The sequence below is a fragment of the Eublepharis macularius genome, chromosome 5, assembly GCF_028583425.1.
Source record: "Eublepharis macularius isolate TG4126 chromosome 5, MPM_Emac_v1.0, whole genome shotgun sequence".
Lineage (NCBI taxonomy): Eukaryota > Metazoa > Chordata > Lepidosauria > Squamata > Eublepharidae > Eublepharis > Eublepharis macularius.
Window position 1 is genome coordinate 146,684,195 of NC_072794.1, and position 22,138 is coordinate 146,706,332.

Genomic DNA, 22,138 nt, shown 5'->3' on the forward strand with positions numbered 1-22,138 from the left:
CAATAATATTTCACCTGACAGACAGCAGAAATATGTTTGTCAATAACCAATAACTAAATCATTTCTTCTTACATGTTTGTCAATAACCAAATTGCTTCTTATAGGCATTTCAAACAGACATTCATTATATCATGTGCTTCAAACTTTTGTGGTAAAGGATATTGTATTAAAATGACAAACTAAGATTAGGGAGAGGAATTAAGGAGGTTTTCTTTTAACTGGGTGCATGTTAGGGACAATCTCTTGTGACTCTTGGACCATTAGTAGCATATTCCTAGATGCGTGAAGTAGGAAAGTGTACTCTGATGTCACAAATTCTAAAAGTATTCCTTTTTTGCAGCATGTTATTCATTTGAATAAAAATGAATGTTGGCCTTTTTTCACCTCAAACCCCAATGGAAACGGCTTCAAAGTACTGTATGCTGCAGAACCCACCTGTAGGAGTCTCTGTAACTCATTGTATCATGTCCCGAATCTTCCTGGTCCTCCTCAGATACTTTGAAACAAACCTTCTTCATCCCACCATGCTCTGCTTTGTCAATATCATTCTCTTCAGCTACAAAAGAAGATGGAGGGGTCTCCTCTGTGGATGGAGGTTCACACAAACCGGTTGCTGTGGGTTCCGTTATGGTAGACAAAAGCCTGAGAATATGGAATGTATCTCTCATTGGTTGTAACATAAATGAAGGACTCCAGAAACCAAATAATAATAACTTGAACTACATATTTGCAGTTGTGCATACAATGAATTTTGTGGAATGATGGGCAGCAGATTTGTCCTTGCTGCTACTTTTGCCTTTGATTTATGCAGACCACTCAATTTGCGCATTTCATTTTTTCAAAACTATAGGAAAGCAACAAGGAAGCTTCCACATACAGGTTTAAAAACCATTTGGATTCATATTCTGATACTAATTTATTCAGATTTATATTCTGCCTCATCATTCAAGTTTGAAGTAGGTAACAAACCAGAATAACATTATTAAACCACAATATTTTTTCCCAAAGACAGCTAAAAAAACAGGTAGCCTTACAGTTATTTCTGGCAGCCACCCTGAAATCTTTAAGATATATTGAACCTAAGCCATTTAAGGCTTTGTAGTTATAAACAGTGCCCTTAATTTCATCTGGAAAAGTTTGCCAGTGTAGAAGTTGGAGGACAAAACAAACCCCATCATGGGATGAAACTGAGATATAAACACTTTGAAAAGCACTAATTAAGATATTTCCAACAATACAGAGTTTGTGAAGTGGAAGGAAGGAAGGAAGGAAGGCATTTACTGAGAAAATGTATAGACTGCTTTTCCTCTTTAACAAGGTCTAAAAAGCAGCATACAAAAAAGCAACAAAGGATAAAAAACAAACAAACAAAAGCAACAAAGGAAAACAATGAACAGAAGCAACAAAATGGAAACAAACACTTATAAGCAATATATAATCAAAATCGATTTTCACTAGAACATAAGAAACACAAATTTAATTCATTAAAACCTGTGGAAAGTAAGCAGTGACTAATATACATCTTAGGTCAATAAAGGAATAACGGGTGAGGCTTGGCCCAATTCTCTGCAACCGAGAGTTTGTAAAGCATTTATAATTCCATTTATGTGCTAAAATAAATGCCGTAAATACAGTTTCACATTGATAGAGAACAAAGGGAAATGGTAGTTGGCATTCACAAACCCATGAAATCAGAATAATGAATGTACCTGTCACTGGCCAATAGTAGGAGACCTTTTACCATTTTTACTATCATTCTTGGAGGGTATCGTATTCTGCCTGAATGCATGCTAGTTTTCTCAGAGGTTCTGAGTTAGACAACCTGCATTCAGATTTATTAACAGAAGCTCTTGCTTTTCAACCTACTGGCTTCCAACAGTTCTATCCAGACAAAGAAGAAAGAAGTTGCACTCCTTCTAAGATAAAATTTAATTTAAAAAATACTCCCAACAGAAACCTATGCAGCACATGTATAAGATAAGCAATCTGTAACTGATCTTTGTTTCCATCTGGTTGAGATATGATCAGGAGCTGAGCAATGGCATGCTCCATGACTCCTTTCCTCTCCACAACAAATGTCCCCAATCTCTTGATGGGTTTAACCATGGTTAAGGCTTATGATGGCACCAACCTTAAAATTATGAATGCTAACTAGGGTTTGTTCTTAACAGAAGATCTGAAAACAGCTTCAAGCACTAATTAATATAGTGCATTGTCAATAATATTGACCATGGCTAACGTTAGGCAATGCATGCTTTAACCATGGTTAACACTAGTGAAAATAAGAGGATGTGTGTTGGAGGGAGAAGCAATTATACAGTCCTGTGGTCTAGTCCCACTTTCTTAGCCACAACTAAGGCACCAGGATCATTGTATCTGCACTTGTCCTGGTCTCATATTCTCTCCATATGACTAGAGTTACCACCCATTTTTCTTTCAGCTTTCTCCTGAAGATTCAGTTCTTAATAGGAGAAGATTAAGAAAGGTTAAATATCCCAAGGAGTGTTTTCACTGGCTCAACACATGGGATTAATATGGATAAATGAATTTGCCTATGACTGTATCCTTTCCCCCTGTCTTTTTCATTTATAAAGACGTCATGATGTGCAGGTGCAAACAGATTATTACCATAACATTCAAGATTGCCATCAAAGATACACAAACATAAAATGTAAACAACTTACTTATTTATCTGAAGGACGTATTGCTTCATTTCCTTGACAGCAACATCTAGTTTGTTGAAGAGCTGTAGGTATGAGTCCTGAATCTCCTTATCTTCTTGTTTCAGTAGAAAGCTAAGCCCCCTTTCCTCCTGGGTGTTTCCTCCATTCTCTTGGCCGTAGCATCCATCAAACTGTCCGTGGAGACTGAGATCTCCATTTTCCAGAGACAAGCATTTCCAGGATGGTGCAGCCATGGTGGTTATACAATGTTGAGTATTTGAAACTGGATTTAAGTTACCTATTAAACACAGGGAATAGCATATTTTCAAAGGAAGATTAAAATGGAATCTTGAAAGATAAATACTGAAATTCATAGAGATCTAGGGTACGAGCTTTTGAGATATAGAGCAGAACCACAAGTGACAAAAGGCACAGATTGGACACTTGTCTGCTTCCCTCAAGTTTTGATGGGAAATGTAGGCATCCTGGTCTCGCAGCTTCGCTCTCTGACTGCTGTCCAATGGACTTTTCAACTGTCACTTGTCCAACATTCCGCCAGGCTGCCTACATTTCCCATCAAAACTTGAGGGAAGCTGACAAGTGTCCAATCTGTGCCTTTTGTCACTTGTGGTTCTGCTCTCAGAGATACATTCCTGGCAATCTAGTTGGTCTTTAAAGTGCTACAAGACCCTGAATCTTGCTCTTTTACTACAGACCAACACAGCTACCCACCTGAAACTATATTCATATTTTTCAGACATGGGACAATGCCCTACCTGGAGACAATGGTTTATTGCAATGTTTAATAAAAGGAAACTGAGATCAGGACTGCCAAATTATGCAACATTATGCAACATTTTGTGAGCAGCAGAAAAAATGCTCTCTCATTTGATACATACTGTCATTTATTGGATTGATTTTAGAGAGACAAATTTCATTCAACATCAGAGGAAATGGTGAGAGTTAATTCAAGACAGTACTAAAGCTTGAGGGCATCCAATGAAGCTGATGGGCAGTAGACTCAGGACCGACAAAAGGAAATACTTCTTTACACAATGAGTGATTTAGATGCAGAATTCACTGCCAGAGGCGTAGACAGCTATAAAAGGGGATTAGACAGAGTCATGGAGGATAGGTCTACTTGCCAAGGTGACTAGAATAGTGCAATAGTGAAGTAATACAAAGGACTTGTGGATGGGCAGAAAGTAACAACAACAAAAATAGGTAATTGTGAAGCAGTTCCTTTCACCTAACCACTGAATACACCTTGTAGTCTCAATGCCTTTAGTAGAGACAACCTGTGTCCGGGAAGGGGTCCAGCACCATTGCCAGAGCCGCCCCTGAAGTTTCCCAGGAGTCACAGGATGTCCACTTGGGAACCTGTGGTGTCAGCAACAGGAAAGCCCACTGGGACCGTGGCAACATGGAGAAAGGCTGAAGCAGCAGCAACACAATACAGGTCCTTTAAGGCCCCAACTCAACCATAGCCAACAGCTGCCAAGCCAGCCAAAACAACAACAGCAACAAGGAGGAGTGCTGCATCAGCAGTAACAAATTTGGGCCTTTTAAGGCCCCATTTCAATCACTGCCAATAGCTGCGGGCACTTTAGTCCAGCCAGGAGAAAGGGAGGGGGAAAGAGGCTGCAGGTACTGCCCAAGATTCCACCGAGGTATGCTAGTTCTCACAAGACTTCAGGGGAATTGACTGAGCACAGGCAGCTGCTGCAGTAGCATAACGGGCTTAGAGGCTGGACGGTGAAGAAGTGGCTGGGTTCTCTCTCCAGGCTGAACAGGAGAGACCCACTGGAGGAGAAGCTAGGTGCTGCAAACCCCTTCCCCCAGTCTGAGACTCTGCAAGCCCAAGCAAGGCAAAAAAGAGGAGGATGGATAAGGGAGCTGCTAAGGGCAGGGGCATGGATGCCCCTGAACCTCACAATCTTTTACAATGATAATTGTGCAATCCTATACAGAATTTCAATGCACTGCACAGTATGCACTTCAGTGACTGCACTGTAAGTGTACTTAAACTACCAAGTCTTTTGGTGCAGTGGTTAAGAGCACGGGACTCTAATCTGGAGAACCGGATTTGATTCCCCACTCCTCCACTTGAAGCCAGCTGGGTGACCTTGGGTCACTCACAGCTTCTAGGAGCTCTCATCTCAGCCCCACCCACCTCACAGGGTGATTGTTGTTGTGGGGATAATGATAACATACTTCATAAACCGCTCTGAGTGGGTGTTAAGGCATCGTGAAGGGCGGTATATAAATTGAATATTATTATTATTATTACTATTATTATTATTAATTCTACTTGTGAAATTTAGTTGGAAATGTACAAGAATTCAGATTCTGGTGCAACCACAGCCATGGATTAAACTTGCGGTCTTCCCCTTTCTCCGTTGCCTGCAGATCAATAGTTCCTTGCGTCAAGTCAGCACAATATGCTGGGGAATTGCTTTTACTACAGACGCTAAGGGAATACCTCTGTTACTTGATTGCCCATTTACAGCTTCCAAGCCCTGTGGTCAAAGTACATTTGCAGAGTGTGGTTCTACTTCATCTCACAGTAATTCTTCCAGTCAACAAATCTACCATTTTACAAGAGAAATCAGCTCAAAGCCATTAAAAATTTTTTCATCCCATTGCCTGAACGTTTCACTCTAATGAAAATTTCAAAGCCTGCCTGTCATCATCACACAAGCTGTTTCTTGTCAGATTTGGCCTTGAACGACAACTTAACATTACCCTCCAATAGTACCCTAACAGCCTCTAAGAGCTAGTCAGCACCTTGTTCTGGGTCAAGGCCAATAATAGAAGGCTTCCGTCCAAGACGAATGCTGAACGTCCTTCCCATTGAGGTAGTGTTTTTGGGGTACGACACTTCCATGAGGTTAATGTGGCAGTTGGTGGGGCAGAAATCCATGCTGTTCAGGGGGTGTGGCTCCATTCTGGCCTGCTTGAAGGATGGGCTCACCTTCATTTTCAACTCATCTGCAAACTAAGAAAGGGAAAACAGATTCTTCCATAAACCCTCCAGTCCACTATCAACCCAGAAACACCAAATGCAACACAGCCCTTTTTATTCAATTGACAGTACAAAAGAGAGGGGAGGGGAACCCGTGCCTTTTTTAAATAAATCACTTAGAAAAAAGCATTTTGAGGGAACTACAGAAATCTATGTTTAATTTGCATAAGAAATATTCAAAATACTCATCGACTCCAGGATACTGTGAGAAACTGCTTAGGAAGGATACTGATCTTAGGCCAATGTCTGAATGCTAGGGTCAAATTGATGAGGGCGAACAAGCTCACACTGAACGCAGACAGTGTTAGTTTGGAAAGCTGATATTCTCAATTAGACTGGCTTATCAACTTCAGATGGGAATTGGCTGCCATTACTCATCATCCATATGATGAGTGAGGGAGTGTTCCTGGATACAGCCTTGCTGATGAAACTCCTTCAAGCAGTTGGGGTAGGCATGCTTTCTTTCACAATCATTTTATAAGTTAGTAGTCTTCAGCCCTAAACTCAGCTAAACTAGCTATACTGATCAATGTTTTGTAACCGGTAGACTAGATTACTGTAACCCCCTCTATATGTTATCTGAAGAAGTGAACTGTGGCGCATGAAAGCTCATACCCTACCACAAATTTTGTTAGTCTTATAAGTGCTACTGGACATACTGGGGCAGCCCTTGAAGACAACTTGGAAGCTTCAATGAATATAGACTGCTGGCTGATATCAACTTCTAGGTCTATCATGTGCCAATAATGCCATTGGCTACCAATGTACTTCCAAGCTCAGTTCAAAGGTCTGGTCCTAGGAGCCATATTCTTGACCCCTGTATGGATCCATGCACAAACTTTATTGATCCTAAGATTCTTCCTTACAGTGCCTTCACTGCAGATGGCACTTGCTGCTACTTTTCAGTAAGAGCATCTCCCACTGCACTCCTACCCTCTGGAATGGGCTCCAGAAGGAGTTCTGTGTGTGTGCGTTGTAAAAGGGCATGAAGGCAATAGCTCTTATCTGACATTAATTCCCAGTAACTGATGTTCAGCAGTAAAAAGAAGATGCTTTAGATTGCAAAAATGGGACCAGAGGGAATGCCCCCGCCATATGCACACACCATCGTCCTGGTCCAAACTGGGCCCCTGAATGCTTAGTAAATGAATTTTAAAATGTTAGGAGCTCTGGATACGGAATACTCATCCAGCATCTTGTCTAGTTTGGCCCTAAGCCCTGGAATATTCAACTTCATTGGGTGTGTGTGTGTGTGTTAAATGCTGTCAAGTTGCCTCTGACCTATGGCGACCCTATGAATGAAAGACCTCCAAAAGATCCTATCATGAACAAACTTGCTCAGATCTTGCCAGCTGGAGGACGTCGCTTCTTTTATTGAGTCAAGCCATCTCATTTTAGGTCCTCCTCTATTCCTACTGCCTTCTACTTTTCCTAGCATTATTGATTTTTCCAGAGAATCTTGTTGGGAGGGGGGATGAATCTAGCCTCTCACTCCCTCTTCCCAAACACCTGATCAGTGATAATTCGGGTTTTGGAAAAGGGCGTTATTGACACCGACTCAGCTGCTGGATTTGAGATGCTCACAAGGCCCTCAGCTGGACTGGGCATGAGCTTTTCAAAACTAACTGCTCACGTGACATGGCATATGGAGACTGCCTTATATTGAATCAGACTATCAAGGTCAGTATTGTCTACTCAGACTGGCAGAGGCTTTTTAGGTTCTCAGGTGGAGGTCTTTCACGTCACCTACTACCTCATCTTTTAAACTTGAGATGCCGAACCGATGGTCTACCATTGTGCCAACTTGCCCAATGATGTGAGCTTACAGTCCCAAGAAAACCAAGTGGCTTGAATCAGTTAAATATAATTGAATATGTGCACATGCACCCTAATCAATCTCCTTAATGGGCATGTTACAAACCTACTGCCTGAACACACCAATACAATGATCCCACATGTTTTCTGCACAGGGGTCCTACCTCTTGATAGTTGGCAACCCTTCTGCTGATACTGTCCAGCTTCGTGTCACAGATCTGCCAGAATTCGTATTGTGGCATGGTCTCAACAGAGTTACTGAGGGACATGAGCCTTTTGCAGTTCCTCACAAACAAGTTGTCTTCGGTAGCAAAGGCCTCTAAAATCTAAAGCAAGAAAAGATATATTATTTTTCTTAGTAGGAGCACCATGCAAAGAACCTCTGAACAACATTTTGGGCAAGAACTAGTAGATGAAACATGCGACATCAAACGTCAGGCAGGTTTGTTCTAACTTCAGCAGAACTACCCATCGCTTAGACCTCCAACATTAGAGCATCTTTGCTAGCACCAATTCGGATGATCTATTGACTTGAGTGATGGCTCTGCTTGTACCGAAACGTTCCAGCACCAATAACTTACTTCTTAAGGGAATTTCTTTGCAACAGTGGCATGAAAAACGTGGCCTCATTATTATTATTTATTTATTAAAATATTTGTACCTTGCCTGTTCTCTTGGTTCAAGGTAACTTATAGGTAATAATTAAAACATCACATATTAAAACCAGATAAAATAAAAGACCCCAAATGCCTCCTGCCCGTAAAAGATGCTTGCTGTCCATACTCCATCAAAAGCCCTAGCAAACAATTGTTCCCTTCTTGTGTTTTAAATATATTGGTTTGTTGTTTTCAAATGACAGAGGTTGGCTGGAAGCTGTTGCTAGATTTCTTATGTCTTTAAATGATCTCATTATTTATTGTTTTAGGGACATGTTCTGTTTCGGTTTTATTCATAATCCAAACAACCTATGGTTGAAGTGATTGAAAATGGAATAAATAAATACGTTGGGTTGAATCCAAAGAACTATGAGTGGCAGGGCTAGTTGAAGCTACTGAGATGCCCAAAGAGTTCTTCTCCCCATTGTCTGAGCATGCTCCAAGATGGATTGTAAAGGAAGCATACTTCTGCAGTCTACTGTAGACCCCCAACAGCAGTGGCACTAGTGAAGGAAGTGACTACATGTGCATCATAACTGCTGTAACCTTCAGCTGGCCTGGCATCCCATACAGCCACTTGTGTAGCAAGCAGAGCTGCACTTGAAGAATGGAACTTTCCTACTACATCTCATCTTCTGCAGGTCTCTACATCACCCCGCCCCCCACAAATATTCTTTAAGACTGGGAGACTCTCAGAGACAGACTGAGCTGAACCTTGAGTGAGAAGTGTACAAATATTGCACATGAGACCTTGCAAAAGTAGAAAAAGTCGTCTGCTTAAATTAGGGCAGCTTTGGATCCATGATGCAATTATTCCTTAGGTGCACATAAGGGTTTACAGGGCCTGAAAATGTAATCACAATGAATGCTCTTAAAGATACTTTGGTAGATTTTTTTTTTTTGCAATTTAATTTTGATTGTATTTTTGCTGGCATCTACAAGGGAGCCTATGGGCCATTTAAATTCATCCTCAGATAATGTTAACCGATAATGTTAACCCAACAACTTCTGTTACATCATGCTGAGAATATTCTGCAACATTTCTTCTCTAGGCTCTAGCATTGGAGCAGCAATGTCATCTTATTCTTTCATAAATGCTTATATGGCCCTAGCCCCATCGACAACATTTCATTGATTTCACTTGAGTTTTTACATTAATAATTTCATTGAGTTTGGTCTAACATTTGAAGTAAGGGTACAGTGTGGACTCTTTTTCTGCTTCTATATGGCTTGTGGGCTGTAATAAAGAATGACCAACTGACTGTGGTCTCTTTTTTAGTATCGTCTGCTATTAAAGGTAAAAGCATGTAGCTAATCCTATGTACAAATTCCTGGGAAGAAATCCCACTATATTTAGTGGGACTCCCTTCTGAATAAACATGCATGAGTGAGCTGCACAGAACTGAAAGCTACAATGTACTCTCAGACTCAGTTGGTTTCCACTGCACACAGCCTTGAAATTTCCTGGGAAAGGCGACAGTAGCAACAGAGATGACGCTCTCAATTGCCATGTCCAATAGCCAATGGGGAGACTGGTTACACTTAACAGTGCACCATATGGAGTCACTCCACTGCATTCTTACTGATCAGCATACATTCCAAGCACAGTAAACACCATAGTTTGCTCTGTCAACACTCCTAAAAGTAGCAAACCTAACACAAGAGGCATAGTTCAGTCATGGGTTTCCCAACAGGGATCTGAAAGGAAGTCTACTTTTCTTCCAGACTTTGACAATCATTTATTCATTCCTTTGTAATCTTGGCTATGGCAATAGGCTTTAGCCTACCCTGGAAGACTTGTCTGGCTCAGATTGTGAGAGTCTGCCTCTCGACCGGGGTGAGACACTATGTTATAATAGTGCACTGGCTTCTTACACAACAGTGTTCCAAGCACAGCTCCAGTTATGCTTCAATCTAAAACCCTGTAAGAACTGAGTTCTACACATTTTAGGAAAGACATTCACTAATATGTATTTTTGTGTTTGCTCTAATTTCCAGGACTTGGTCTGTATTCCACATTAGTGAGTTCTGCTAGGGCACAGAGCAGGGTCTTTTCAGTGCTTGTCTCCATATTTCAGAATGCTCTCCCTGGAAAGATCTTAATTAGGAAGACATTTTCAAGCATCTAGACTGTTATTGGTGTGGTTAAAAATCTGATCTTATGGTAGGCTTGTGTTTTAATGCTGTCGCTATGGCTTTCCCCCTCTTCATTTCTGTGTATTTATTCCCTTTGGCTACCTTTATGTTTTTTAATTGTTGTTTTACTCAGTTGTGTTCTATGGGTTGTACATTGCTTCAGGTACACTGGAAGTAAACAGAATGTGGCTCATAATTCATAAATACATAATGAGACTAACTCTTTCCTGGAGTCCTCTTGAAATCTCCATGGCCTGATGGAAACGATCTCCTATCACGTGTCTTCTGAGTAGTGAATAAATATTACTGAACAGCTCCTGGTTCAGCTGTTTTATGTCCCATTAGTTTCTTCTGGAGAGATGAAATCAATGGAACTTAACACTTGCTTAACCGACTGGATTATGTTCATCCTCAAGAGGCATTCTCTAGCTTTAGAACACTCTTCCTCTTAAGGTAAGCACAACAAAGCTTTCCCATTCAGATAGACATTTAGTTGTCTGGCATATACTGTGATTTAAATCTGTTATTTCTGTTTTAGATACTAGCCTCAAGGACAGAGAAAAGTAAATATTAAGATGGTGGATGCATGCATGCATGAACAGACAGACAGACAGACAGACAGACAGACAGACAGACAGACAGACAGACATACAGACACAAATGCCCAATTTAAACCTTTGCAGAGAGGTTGAAAGACCCCTTTGGCTCCATAATCTTCTCAAGGACATAGGATTTGATCCCAGCAGTGCTGACGTATTCATACACGACACCATGCTCCAAGTGTACATTGTCCACCGTTAAGCTGATTAGAGGAGTATCTTCATTGATGACCAGAGGAGACCCAAAAGCATGAAGCGTCATATCTAAAAACCAAAGTTTAGTCATATTAAGCAATTTTCTGTTTCCGCTCATCAGAGACCACGATGCATGTCATAATCTAATATTTAGGGTCCTTGAAGGAACATGACTACCATGCAGCCCATGTTCCACAAAACCCCAGCTATATCAGTAAGAGTTGGTGGTCTTTCAGATTTCATTGATTAAAACAGTCCAGTGTCCCCTCAGCATTTATAAGGTTTATAATGATATTCTCAAGGGTTATTCAATGCACACAACGGCCAAAGGATGGTGGGTCAGCAGTCTGCTTTCTTGTCACATCCACTGCTTACATCTGTACTGCCTCCAGGCTTTCCAGATGCCTATATGTTGGTCTTTATATCTGCACAGAGCCTACATGATTCACACCTCTGCCTGATGATCACCAGCTGAGCAGTGGGAGGAAGCAGGCCAAGGAAATAGGTGCACATGACAACCCTCTTTTGATCCGGTTGTTATAGAATAGACCCTGGTGTGACACGCTTCTGGGTCATGGTGGAAGTGATAGTATCACCTGGGGCCACAGGCACATGAGCACACCAAAAGGAGAGGTGAGTACCTGCTGTCCCCTACCTCCTGCTGGTTGCCAGGGGTGACCTGACAATCTTGTGTGTGTGGCTTATGCTCTAGACAGTTTGCACATACCTGCATTTTAGACATGTAGAACCTGTATGAATTCTATACCCCAGAAGACATACATTGAGTAGGAGGCAGGACAAGAACAACTGGGACTAAAGGTGTGCAGGTTCTTTCTCCTTCATTGTGGGTAGGCTATACACAGAGTCACATCAGAATTGGCCATAAATTTCAATCTTGCAATTTAATTCAAGAGTCTGTGATTTTGTAACATCTTCCTTCATATGTAGACCCATATCCAGCAGCATTGGTGAGCCAGCTTCAGTTCTGCTCCAGTATCATTTTCCCTAGAGAAACTGGACTGGCCAAGATGCTTTTAGATCTCGCGGTAAGGAAAGCAGAGGAAACGCAAGTTCCTATCATTTATTCTATTGAGTCTAATAACAGGCATGGAGGAGGGGGGAGTGTTTCCTCTTTGGAACAGGAGAATGGAGCCCCCTAGAACTGTTTCAGGTTGGGAAAACGGAGGTAATGATCCTAATTGGAAACTGTATGAAACTGTACACACAGGAATTGAGGAGAAACCACAACTCATGTGTTATGACTGATACAGAGGGGAGATCAAGACTCAACCTGTGTATTCTGTAATGTGATCTCCCCACTTTGTAATCCTGGCATGTCTTTCTCATGCTACAGCTGAAACCAGCTGTTGGGACTGCCAGTAAATACTATCCTCCAGTCCCTTCTTCTGCAGTCAAGAATGCCACCGCTTAGAAGTAAGATCATCACTTCCATTTGGGCTGATTGAAAGAGACTGACTGAGCTGGCATCCTACGTGGCACAAGAGATACAGTTATTCAGTAAAAAGCATTGCCCAATGTGAAATACACTGACCACAGTCCAAGATGCTATGTCATTATGTTGGTTTGTGGCTTGACATTAGTACTGCCAAGTTAATTGTCTTGTATCACCGCAGTGATTTTCTGTAGTGCATGACTAAGTCAACAATCCCATGGTCAATAAAAACAGATGTATATAAAGTGTTTATATAAAGTACCATCATGGGAGACGGCAAAGATGCTCTCTCAGGTTATGGGGGAGCTGCAGAACTGAGCCAATTCATGTGTGTTCCTCTGTGCAAGACCTTTCCTACTAGCCTCTCCTCCTCTACAGGACCATACTTGACACTACTAAAATGAGGAGAGTACAGGTGCATCGGTGGGGTCCACTGTACAATGTACATATTTATTTTTCTTTAATGCATCTCACCATTTTTGTGCTGCAGGTGGTTCACAACGTATTAAAATTCATGAAAAACGCAACAAATTAAAACCAGGCAATGCTGAAGCCACCAACACTTACAGAAACATGCTACTCACGCTGCTTCTCAGACTGCAAAACATACTCTTTGGAAACCTGTTTTGGGTAAGTGAATGTAGAGAGTAAGGGTATCTGCCTCTCTCTGCATGTATGCAGAAAAGAGGCAGTAAGATGGCAAGGCGAGATCACTCCATTATGCAAAAATCCCCTTTTAGCACAAGGACGTTTTCTTTCCCTGTCACATGACTCTGATCTCTTCCTGCCATGAGCTTGCAACTCAGTGGGTCGGATGCCTCCACATGGGGAATTAAAGGAGGATCTTGGGTTTGGAAGGGCTGAAAAGCAATGATCTAGAGCGATCCAGTTCTATTTTATTACCCCTTTGTCATGTTCCTTCAGCAAAAAGTGATATTCTTCCACACTTCCATGTCACTTAACTTCTGAAGCGTCATACATTAGAAAGTGCCTTATACAGAGTCAGTTTAAGGAGGGCAGCTGTGTTGGTCTGCAGACCTGGTCTTCAGACAGGTACCTGAAGAAGACGGGAGCTCTGACTCTCGAAAGCTTATACTCTGAAAATCTTGTTGGTCTTTAAGGTGCCACTGGACTCAAATCCTGCTGTTACACAGAGTCAGACCATTGGTTCATCTGCTCTGATTGGCAATGGCATCCTAAGGTCTCAGGCAAAGGGTCCTTCCCAGACCTGTAATATGAAACCTCACTTTAAATGTAGGTGCCCAAGGCTTGAACCTGGGATCTCCTGTATACAAAACACTCACTGAGCTACAGCCACTTTCCCTAGCAGAACAGATCCAAGGATTCTTCCTAGATCACATCCTTCGTTGACTAGGAATGGGTTATCCTCATACCTTCTTCTTGCTGGCTGTCATTCAAGGGATCAAGATCTGAATTTTCTTCAATTGAGGGGTCTCCTCTGCAAGACTCAGAATGACTTCCATTCAAGTAGGAGTTGGATGCCGATTGCTGAGCTCGGTCTTCTTCAGCATCTTCATGGGTTCGATAAACCCACTGGTACAACCCCTTCAAAGAGAGCAGGTAAAAAGCACAGTGAGAAAATGAGTCAGAGGTTGGACTCGGAGAGATGGATGTTGGACACAGGGAGATCACTGTCAGGAGGACAAAATGGTCTCAGAGCCAAACTAGATGCAGAGATCTATTTGTTCTTTTCTTATGTCCACCACATATCAAGTATGGGGTATGGGATACAGTCCTAGGTAAGATGAGCAGGGGACATTCAGCACCCCCTCCTCTCTCACATGTTCCTTTCTGACCAAATTACGTCTAGTGTGCTCTTCACCATTCATGACTGTATTTTAGAGCAAACCCAGTCACTTGTTATTCAATTTACTATGCACATTAAAGAGGTGACTCAATCTCTGAGCATCCAAAAGGCTTTTTTTTTAAACCCCTGGGAAATGAGGGTATTTTCCCAGATAGCATATTCATTGCACACACTGGGTGGAAGTGTTAATTGCATTTCACATGGGGAAGCAAATACTTTTTTTTATATAATGAGTGAAGGTAACAACAAGCTTTATCACTATCTGTTCTTAGTTCCTTCAAAGGTTATCACTGAAAACCTAATGATACTTCCCTGGGATTAAGGGTCATTGAACAGACGTGACAGGATTCTGAATAGGCCTGATTAGGACTGCTTGCTGTGACTCCCCCTATATGTAGAATAATAGAGATAAAGGACATCTAGTCCTGCTTGAGGCAGGAAATCCAAAACTAGAGGATCCCCAAAATATGGCCTCTGCTTGAAGACCTCCCATGAGAAAGAGCCCATTTCTTTCCTGGGAAATTGGTTTCGCAGTCAGACCACTCTTACAGTTAGGAGGTTGTCCCACTGTTAAATAGTAGCTTACGCCCTGTAACTTAAGTTTATTAGACTTAGCCTTCACTTCTGGAGCAGCAGGGGACAAGTCATTGCTCTCTTCCATGTGACAACACTGATGGTGTTTGAAGAGTTCAATTGTGTCTCCCCTTGGTCATCTCTTTTCCAGGCAACGCAAAAGCCCAGTTCTTTTAAATCTTTATAATCTTGGTTTCCGTTCTCTGAACCCGTTCCAATTTGTCTATATCCTTCTGAGTATGGTGCCCAGTTTGGTACCCTAATGCTGTATGCATTCACTGGATACAATAGTTGTAGAGAAACCCAGGTTCTTGTTGCTACCCATGCAAATGTAAATTGGCAATGAAAGTGAATGCAATCGCCTTCTGTCCTCTGAAGCTCTCAGACCTCCATGTGCATTCAATTTCCAGTACTAGTCTGACCCCAATCATCACAATTTCCCTACTGTGACTGAGCAGGTATGCTGGGGACATACTTAAGAAGACACCCACCAGGCCATCCTCATGCCTTTAACATCTCTGCAGCCATATCAAACCATCTACTCCTGTGATTTTTTTTTTACGGAGTGAATTGCAGCCCTGTACTTTGTGAAGCAGTTGTTTTGGTTGACCCCCCAAAAATTACGGGGGGAGGTTCTGTTCCTCCCTTCTGTTGTGAAGGACTTCTCATCTAATTTTAAAAAGGGGAAAGGGCAAACAGTAAATGCCAATCCCCACTTCAAGTTTCTCTGTCCATTTCAAATCAAATGGAATATCATGAAGCTGCCTTCCTCTATCCTTCCACAGATAACATTACACATGTTGAAATAAACAAGTGCAAAGGGTGACACAGAAACAAGCATGTCGGCCCATCCGCTGGCATACATATGACCAGCAGGTTGTGAGCATAGAACCTACACTCATAGGAAGCATGTGTGCTTAACCATACATGCACATCATACATGCATAAATTCAATCCCCATGATTTAAAATGTTAGAAAAGGGAGTTTTCCCCACCACTGGAACAGGAGCAGAAATATCACTAAGGGAAAAGTCTCATATGCTGATAGCCTGAGGGACCGCCCCCCAACACTGATGCCATCCTGGCCCAAAGAAAGGGGCTGGCACAATCTATCAGTGCTACATGCCAGAGATGCTCACCCCACTTGGCCTGGCCTCGCCCCATAGAGCATGGCAAAAGCTCTTCCACTGCCATGCCCAGCCTGGGCTCACCAAGGTGAGATAAGTGTTTGCCCGGTCCTGGACCCCTGTCACCACAACAAAGGAAGCATCCACTTGGCCTTGCTTCACCTGGACCAGCAAGGGATGCACCCCTCCCCCAGCTACAGATGTTGGGCAGGCACCTCCTGTTCAGGGCTGGCCAGGCAGGCTCTCCTTCCCTTCCAGGGAATGTGGAGCCAGAGAGAACTGGGGACAGGGACCCTTTCCAGGCTGTTTCCCCCTCCCAATCTGCCCCTGACTGGGAAGAAGGCTATGTGTGCAGGATCTATGCTCTGTGCATTTTGTAGTTTCAGTACAGCCTCCTCTGTGAGCATTGACACCTATTCATTGATTCGTTTCCATGTGTTTTACTGTGGTTCCAAATGCATATTTTAATTTTGAATTTAATTGTTGTCAGACCTGAGCTGGGAGGGTGGGATATAAATGCAATAAACTCAACTCAACTCTAAAGTCTCCAGCAAAGAAAGATTGTCCCCAACAAACTGTTACCTTTTAACAGGAGGTATCGGAGGCCTTCTACATACAAAGCAAATGCAGCCTCCAATAGTATCACTGCAAAAATACTTGAGGCGGTAAAAGTTTGATTGTGCAAAAATACAAAAAACAAAACAAGGGTAAGATTTGGTGGGTTTCCCTAGTAAAACATTTGGGAATCACTGACCAATGGGATAAATTTAGTCTACCCATAATTGCCAAAGCACAGTCTAGATTTAAGAGCGTATAAACTACACTGAACTTGGTGAAAAGAAAAAAAAGGAGAGGTTGGAAAATAAGCATAGCTCTAGATGATGCAAAACAAAATTCTAGAGACTTGATTTAGGGTAGTGCTCAAGATTCTGAACCAAATCCTATTTTTGTCTCTTGGGTTTGTTTCTACTATTAAAAGGGAAGCCATCTGTTGCTGTCTGCCCAGGAATCTTTGTGGCTAAAAGAAATGTACCAATTTCTACTTTGACATGGATCCTAAGCACCCTCCCTGGCTGATGAAGGGATGTAATTCAAAGCAGATTTCTCCAGCACAGACTTGCATAACAACATATTACATTCTCTCTCCCCCAAAAATTATTTTAAGAAAATGTCACCTCCCTGACCAGCCCCTAATTGCTCACCAGAAATTCTTGCCGCTGCCTGTTCCTGTAAGCTGCAAAGTGCTCCAAAACTTCAGTGTAATTTTCATTCATCATATTATTTCCATTCACTTTCAAAACACACTGTCCTGGATGAAGCCCCACGGCTGCAGCTTCTGAGCCTTAAAGAGAAGTGGACAGGAGTCATGTTAAGAAGGGGCGGCAATCCAGTAAGCAAGGAAGGGGACAAGGTTTTCTGCACAAAGGCGGATTTCTGAAGCAACCCTGTGGTTCTTTTGCAAAATTTTGTAGAAACTGGCTAAAAGAACTTTTTAAGATTGTTAACATTCAAGAACCTTTATGACCTGTTTTCCCCCCCAGCAATATGAATATCAAAAGGTTTGGATATTGGGCCAGGTGACAACCATGGCCAGCTGTTTCCAGATCTGTCTCATGTCACTCAAAGTCCCTGAAGTCAATTACTTGATCTAAGGAAACTGCTGAAGTTCGAAGGACAAGAGCAAAAAAGGACTGCTCTCTTGGGCCAAAAAAGGCCCGACTCATTTATACCAAGCTTGGCCAATCCAGAAGCTGTATGCTGCCTATGAATCACAGAGGCCGCGACTACACAATCCTAATCCATTCTGCATCAGAGGAGGACTTTGCGGCATGAGCAAATCTGGTCCATGGTAGATCCTGATTTGGACATACAGTAACTGAGTGTCGCGTAAAAAAGCACTCATCATAACTCAAGCATGCAAAGATATAGTCACATTTATATTCTCCTAGTTTAAATTATTTTTATAATATTTGAAGTTATGGACCTGGGTGGTATATTAAAAAAAAAACATGATGCAAAGAACTGGGTTTGGTAATTTTTTATACTCCATTTTAAATATTATTTATTTCACTGATGAGCATTTAAGGATGACCCGAGAGTAGGGAAACTGCCTGTTGCTCCAAGTCAGTCCAACATCCCCTAGAGCATGATCTCATTCCTCTTCCCTGCATGGGCACATCCCTGAGTGGGAGGAGTTGCCGCAGGATTTCACGATGCCCGTTTGTCTGACTGCTCACCACAGCCAGCCCACAGTACACACACATTATGCCAAGCCAGCCATTATACACAATGGAAGGTCAGAATGCACATTCTTGAAAGTATCAGCCCATCCTCCACAGAGCCCTGGTCTGCAAGGCAGTACTTTTACACTGAAGTAAATCCACCGGCCTGTATCCTACTACTCCACTCAGCAAAACTTGAAGCTTTCCTACAACCTAAGTAGGCTACCTTTTATGTCCACCCTTCATATCACACTTCCTTTTCTTACCTCGCCCCACAGCATGGACGTATGGCGGTGCTACTCCTCGTATCTGGAAGCATAGCATTTTGCTGCAATCTGGGATTTTGATAATCCTGTCAAAAATATGGGGAGAAAAATAGCCATTACTGGTTAGCTGCAGAGAAACAGAGAAAAGAGAGCGTGCTATTCTTCCTTATTCTTCAAGGAATGACTATGGGTTGGATTCCATGGGAAATTCTCTGGTTATAGTCAAAGATAAAATCATCTCCTAGGACCATGTTTATTATAATCCAGATAGAAGAAAATTAAATCATCTATCAGAAATAATGGGGAGACATCGCATCACGACGTTTTCTTGGCAGACTTTGTTACGGGGTGGTTTGCCATTGCCTTCCCCAGTCACCTCCACTACAAGAAAACGTTGTGATGCGACGTCCCCCCACGGGTCAGTAATGACTCGGTGCTTGCACAGGGGACTACCTTTACCTTTCTATCAGAAATAATCTGAGACAAATATAATCAATATTAGGAAAAAGCACCCATTAGTTCTAAAGGTCTCACTCCGCTAGCCATTGCGCTGGACAGTTTTTCACTACTACTTAATTTATGTTCCTCTTAATTCAATTTCATTTGTGTGCAGAAGCCAAAAGTATTAATTCCAGTGGATTAAGGGTATTCTCTATATTCCTTTTTATGGTCATGATTAATTATTTTTATATTTTTTTCACATATACATTTGTTCAAAGATGAGCTTGTAAAATGCTTACGCCATTCTCATCGAGGTAGACAATAAGGCAGTTTAGTGAAGAGGCTAGAGTGATGAACCAGGATCTGGGCAACCCAGGCTCAATTCCCCGCTTGCTTGGATGACATTTGGCCAGCCACATACTCTCTCAACTTAACCTACCTCACAGGGTTGTTGTGGGGCTACAATGGAGGAGAGCAGAATGATATGAGCCACTTTAGATCCCCACAGGGAAGAAAGATGGGGTATAAACAAAGTAAATAAATAAATAAGCAAGCAAACAACTAAATGGTAACAACTCTGAACAAGTCTCCAAAAGCCAAGAGGTCCATTTTCTAAGGCTCTTACTCTTTAGACTTAGTCGCTACAAGAAGTCGAAGAGGCCTCCGAGAGCAGAAGGACTGGTTTAAGATGGTCTCCACTTCCTGAAATGGGCGCAGGAATACCAAGTCTTCATTAATGGAATAGATTTTCCGTCCAACCTGCAAACCCGCCATCTGAAAGGACATACAAGCATCACACACAAGATCACACTTTGTCTTTTGAGTCTGCCCAGGGTAAAAGGTACATTAGAGCAATGGTCTTCATGTTGTGTTCTGACCACTCTAGAGTTCCTTGGATGCTTATTATTGCAAGACACCCTATGTTGGGCTATCCTTAAAGACAACTTGGGTGCTTCAGCTGGTAAAGAATACAGCTGTTCAAATTATATCGGACTGAGGGCTCCATGAACATATTCAACTTGTTTCATAGCGGCTGCAGTGGTTACCACATTGCATGTGGTACCTGAAGGACTGCATCTCTCTATATGAGTCCAAGGATGTTTTAATATCTGGCCAACAGATTGTTAAGAGTTGACAGCAATCTAAACAGGATAACATTGAGGGTCAATTCATACAGAGAAAGTCCTTCTGCCTGCAAGATGTGTTTCTGTCTTGGAATTCACTAGGACTCAATTTTTGTACTCTGTATTATAATAATTCTTGTAGCATACAGCTTTATATTTGTCTTGCTTATCCCTTTCTTTCCCTTTTTCTGTATTCCTTTTTTAAAAAATAAAATAAAATACATTTACAAAAAAAAAAGGAACTCAATTCTCAGGTGCACACAGGTCTGATTTGGATCAGGACTGCATCATGAAAGGAGAAAGGCTGTAGGTCCTCCCCACATGCCATTAATCCTCAACTGGAAGGACCACAGGGAGTTTCTACTTGACCCTTTGAGGAAGCTTAAACATAGTCATTAGTACACAATTAAGTTTGCCCAGTGGGGGAAAAAGCTGCTCCCAAGGTGAAGAAACCCATATGTGGGGAGGGGGAGGCTTTAAGTCCCTTCTCCTTGTGCGATAGTCCCATTTTGAACTGGGCCCACATAGGCCAGAATTGTTGCCACGTAGAAATTCCAAGAACACAGCTGACAGAAAGCCTTCATGATGGCCACAGTCTACTGTATTGTCTTCTGAATTTTTCCTGCACTTCACATTTCTTATAGCTGAGTGCAATGTCTAGAAAGGAGACACCAGCTTTCTCTAACTATTGGCATGGCCAATGGCCAAAAAGATGTTGGACAAAGTTCAATGAATTATCAGGCATCTGCTTGTTAATTGCTTCTTCAAAGCAGGATAATGCTCAACATGTCTCCCAATGGCATCCTTCTTTTAGCGCCATTATATCCTAGTATACTCTGGGTTTATCAATACAAATCTGTTCTACAATTAACAGTGCTAAATAGAGTTACACCCTTCTAAGTCTACTGAACTTAATAGGCTTAGAAAGATGACTCTCTGCCTAGGATTGCACTGTAAAGCATGCAAAGACTGAAGCATTTCAAGAAAACCCTTCAATATGAATGTATTCTACCACATACAGAAATGTAGGGGAGGGAGGGAGAGAGAGGAGGGGCTCAAGGTTGACTCAGCCTTCCATCCTTCCGAGGTCAGTAAAATGAATACCCAGTTTCCTGGGGGTAAAGTGTAGATGACTGGGGAAGGCAATGGCAAACCACCCCGTAAAAAGTCTGCCAAGAAATCGCCGTGATGTGACTCCCCCCATGGGCAGAGGTAACAAATTTTCTACAGAGCTGAAGCACTCTACAAGGGTGCCTGTATATGCCTTTTCTGATTCTCAATATTTGTGAACTCCAGTGTGGAATTCAGCTTTCTGAGAATGCCATCTCCAAAGTTCTAAAAAGGACACTTTTTTAACATTTTCAAATGCAGAGAGGTGTGGGGTTGTGTTGCAAGCAATGTGTACTGAAATCTCAGAAACAGAAGCAAATGAGGTTGAATGAGATTTTGAGTTGTCAGTGAGATGTATTTCACTGTCCTGTCCTGTCCTTCTCCCTTTCTCTGACTAACAAAAGCAGAATGATTTATGCAAAAGGAACAAAAAATATACAGACTGATTTGGATAATTTATACCCATCAGGAATTAGCCTTTATTGTTACATTTTTTTTCTTTTTAGTACATATAGCCCAGCCTATGGAAGTGACAGATTCACCTAGAATGTTAGATTTAATAAGAACATTCTTAAAGGCATTCATTTACCTAGATTTAGCTAAATTTCCATGACTCCTCCCACCCCGAGTCTAATTATGAGTGCCAGCCACAGTCAACAATAGAATATGAATAGGCTCCCTGCCTCACTTCCTTCTCAGCATCATCTACGGGGGGGTTACATACTAAAGAACGTGTGACATTTGCCTGCACTGAGATAGCAGCACGTAAATGTATCACGAGACCTGTGAGCTATATCCAGGGTGCCATATGGAGTTGCTATAGCATAATGACTTCATCAGTGCAGAACCAATCTTGCCTCTGCTATGAACTCATCAAGTGGCCTTAGGCAAGTGTCAGAGATAGG

General features: G+C 42.0%; 1 protein-coding gene across 2 annotated transcripts in view; it reads right to left on the reverse strand.

The window, feature by feature from the left end:
* The window catches only part of PREX1 (phosphatidylinositol-3,4,5-trisphosphate dependent Rac exchange factor 1), a 301,144-nt gene that overhangs the window by 37,586 nt on the left and 241,420 nt on the right, over positions 1–22,138 (reverse strand). For both annotated transcript variants that reach the window (XM_054981047.1, XM_054981046.1), the window contains exons 18-26: positions 19,625–19,773; positions 18,559–18,644; positions 17,273–17,412; positions 13,937–14,108; positions 10,971–11,158; positions 7,668–7,829; positions 5,451–5,661; positions 2,685–2,961; positions 436–642 (exon numbers count right to left, since the gene is read on the reverse strand). In XM_054981047.1, the coding sequence (XP_054837022.1) occupies positions 436–642; positions 2,685–2,961; positions 5,451–5,661; positions 7,668–7,829; positions 10,971–11,158; positions 13,937–14,108; positions 17,273–17,412; positions 18,559–18,644; positions 19,625–19,773 (1,592 nt within the window). The remainder of the gene's footprint in view (positions 1–435; positions 643–2,684; positions 2,962–5,450; positions 5,662–7,667; positions 7,830–10,970; positions 11,159–13,936; positions 14,109–17,272; positions 17,413–18,558; positions 18,645–19,624; positions 19,774–22,138) is intronic.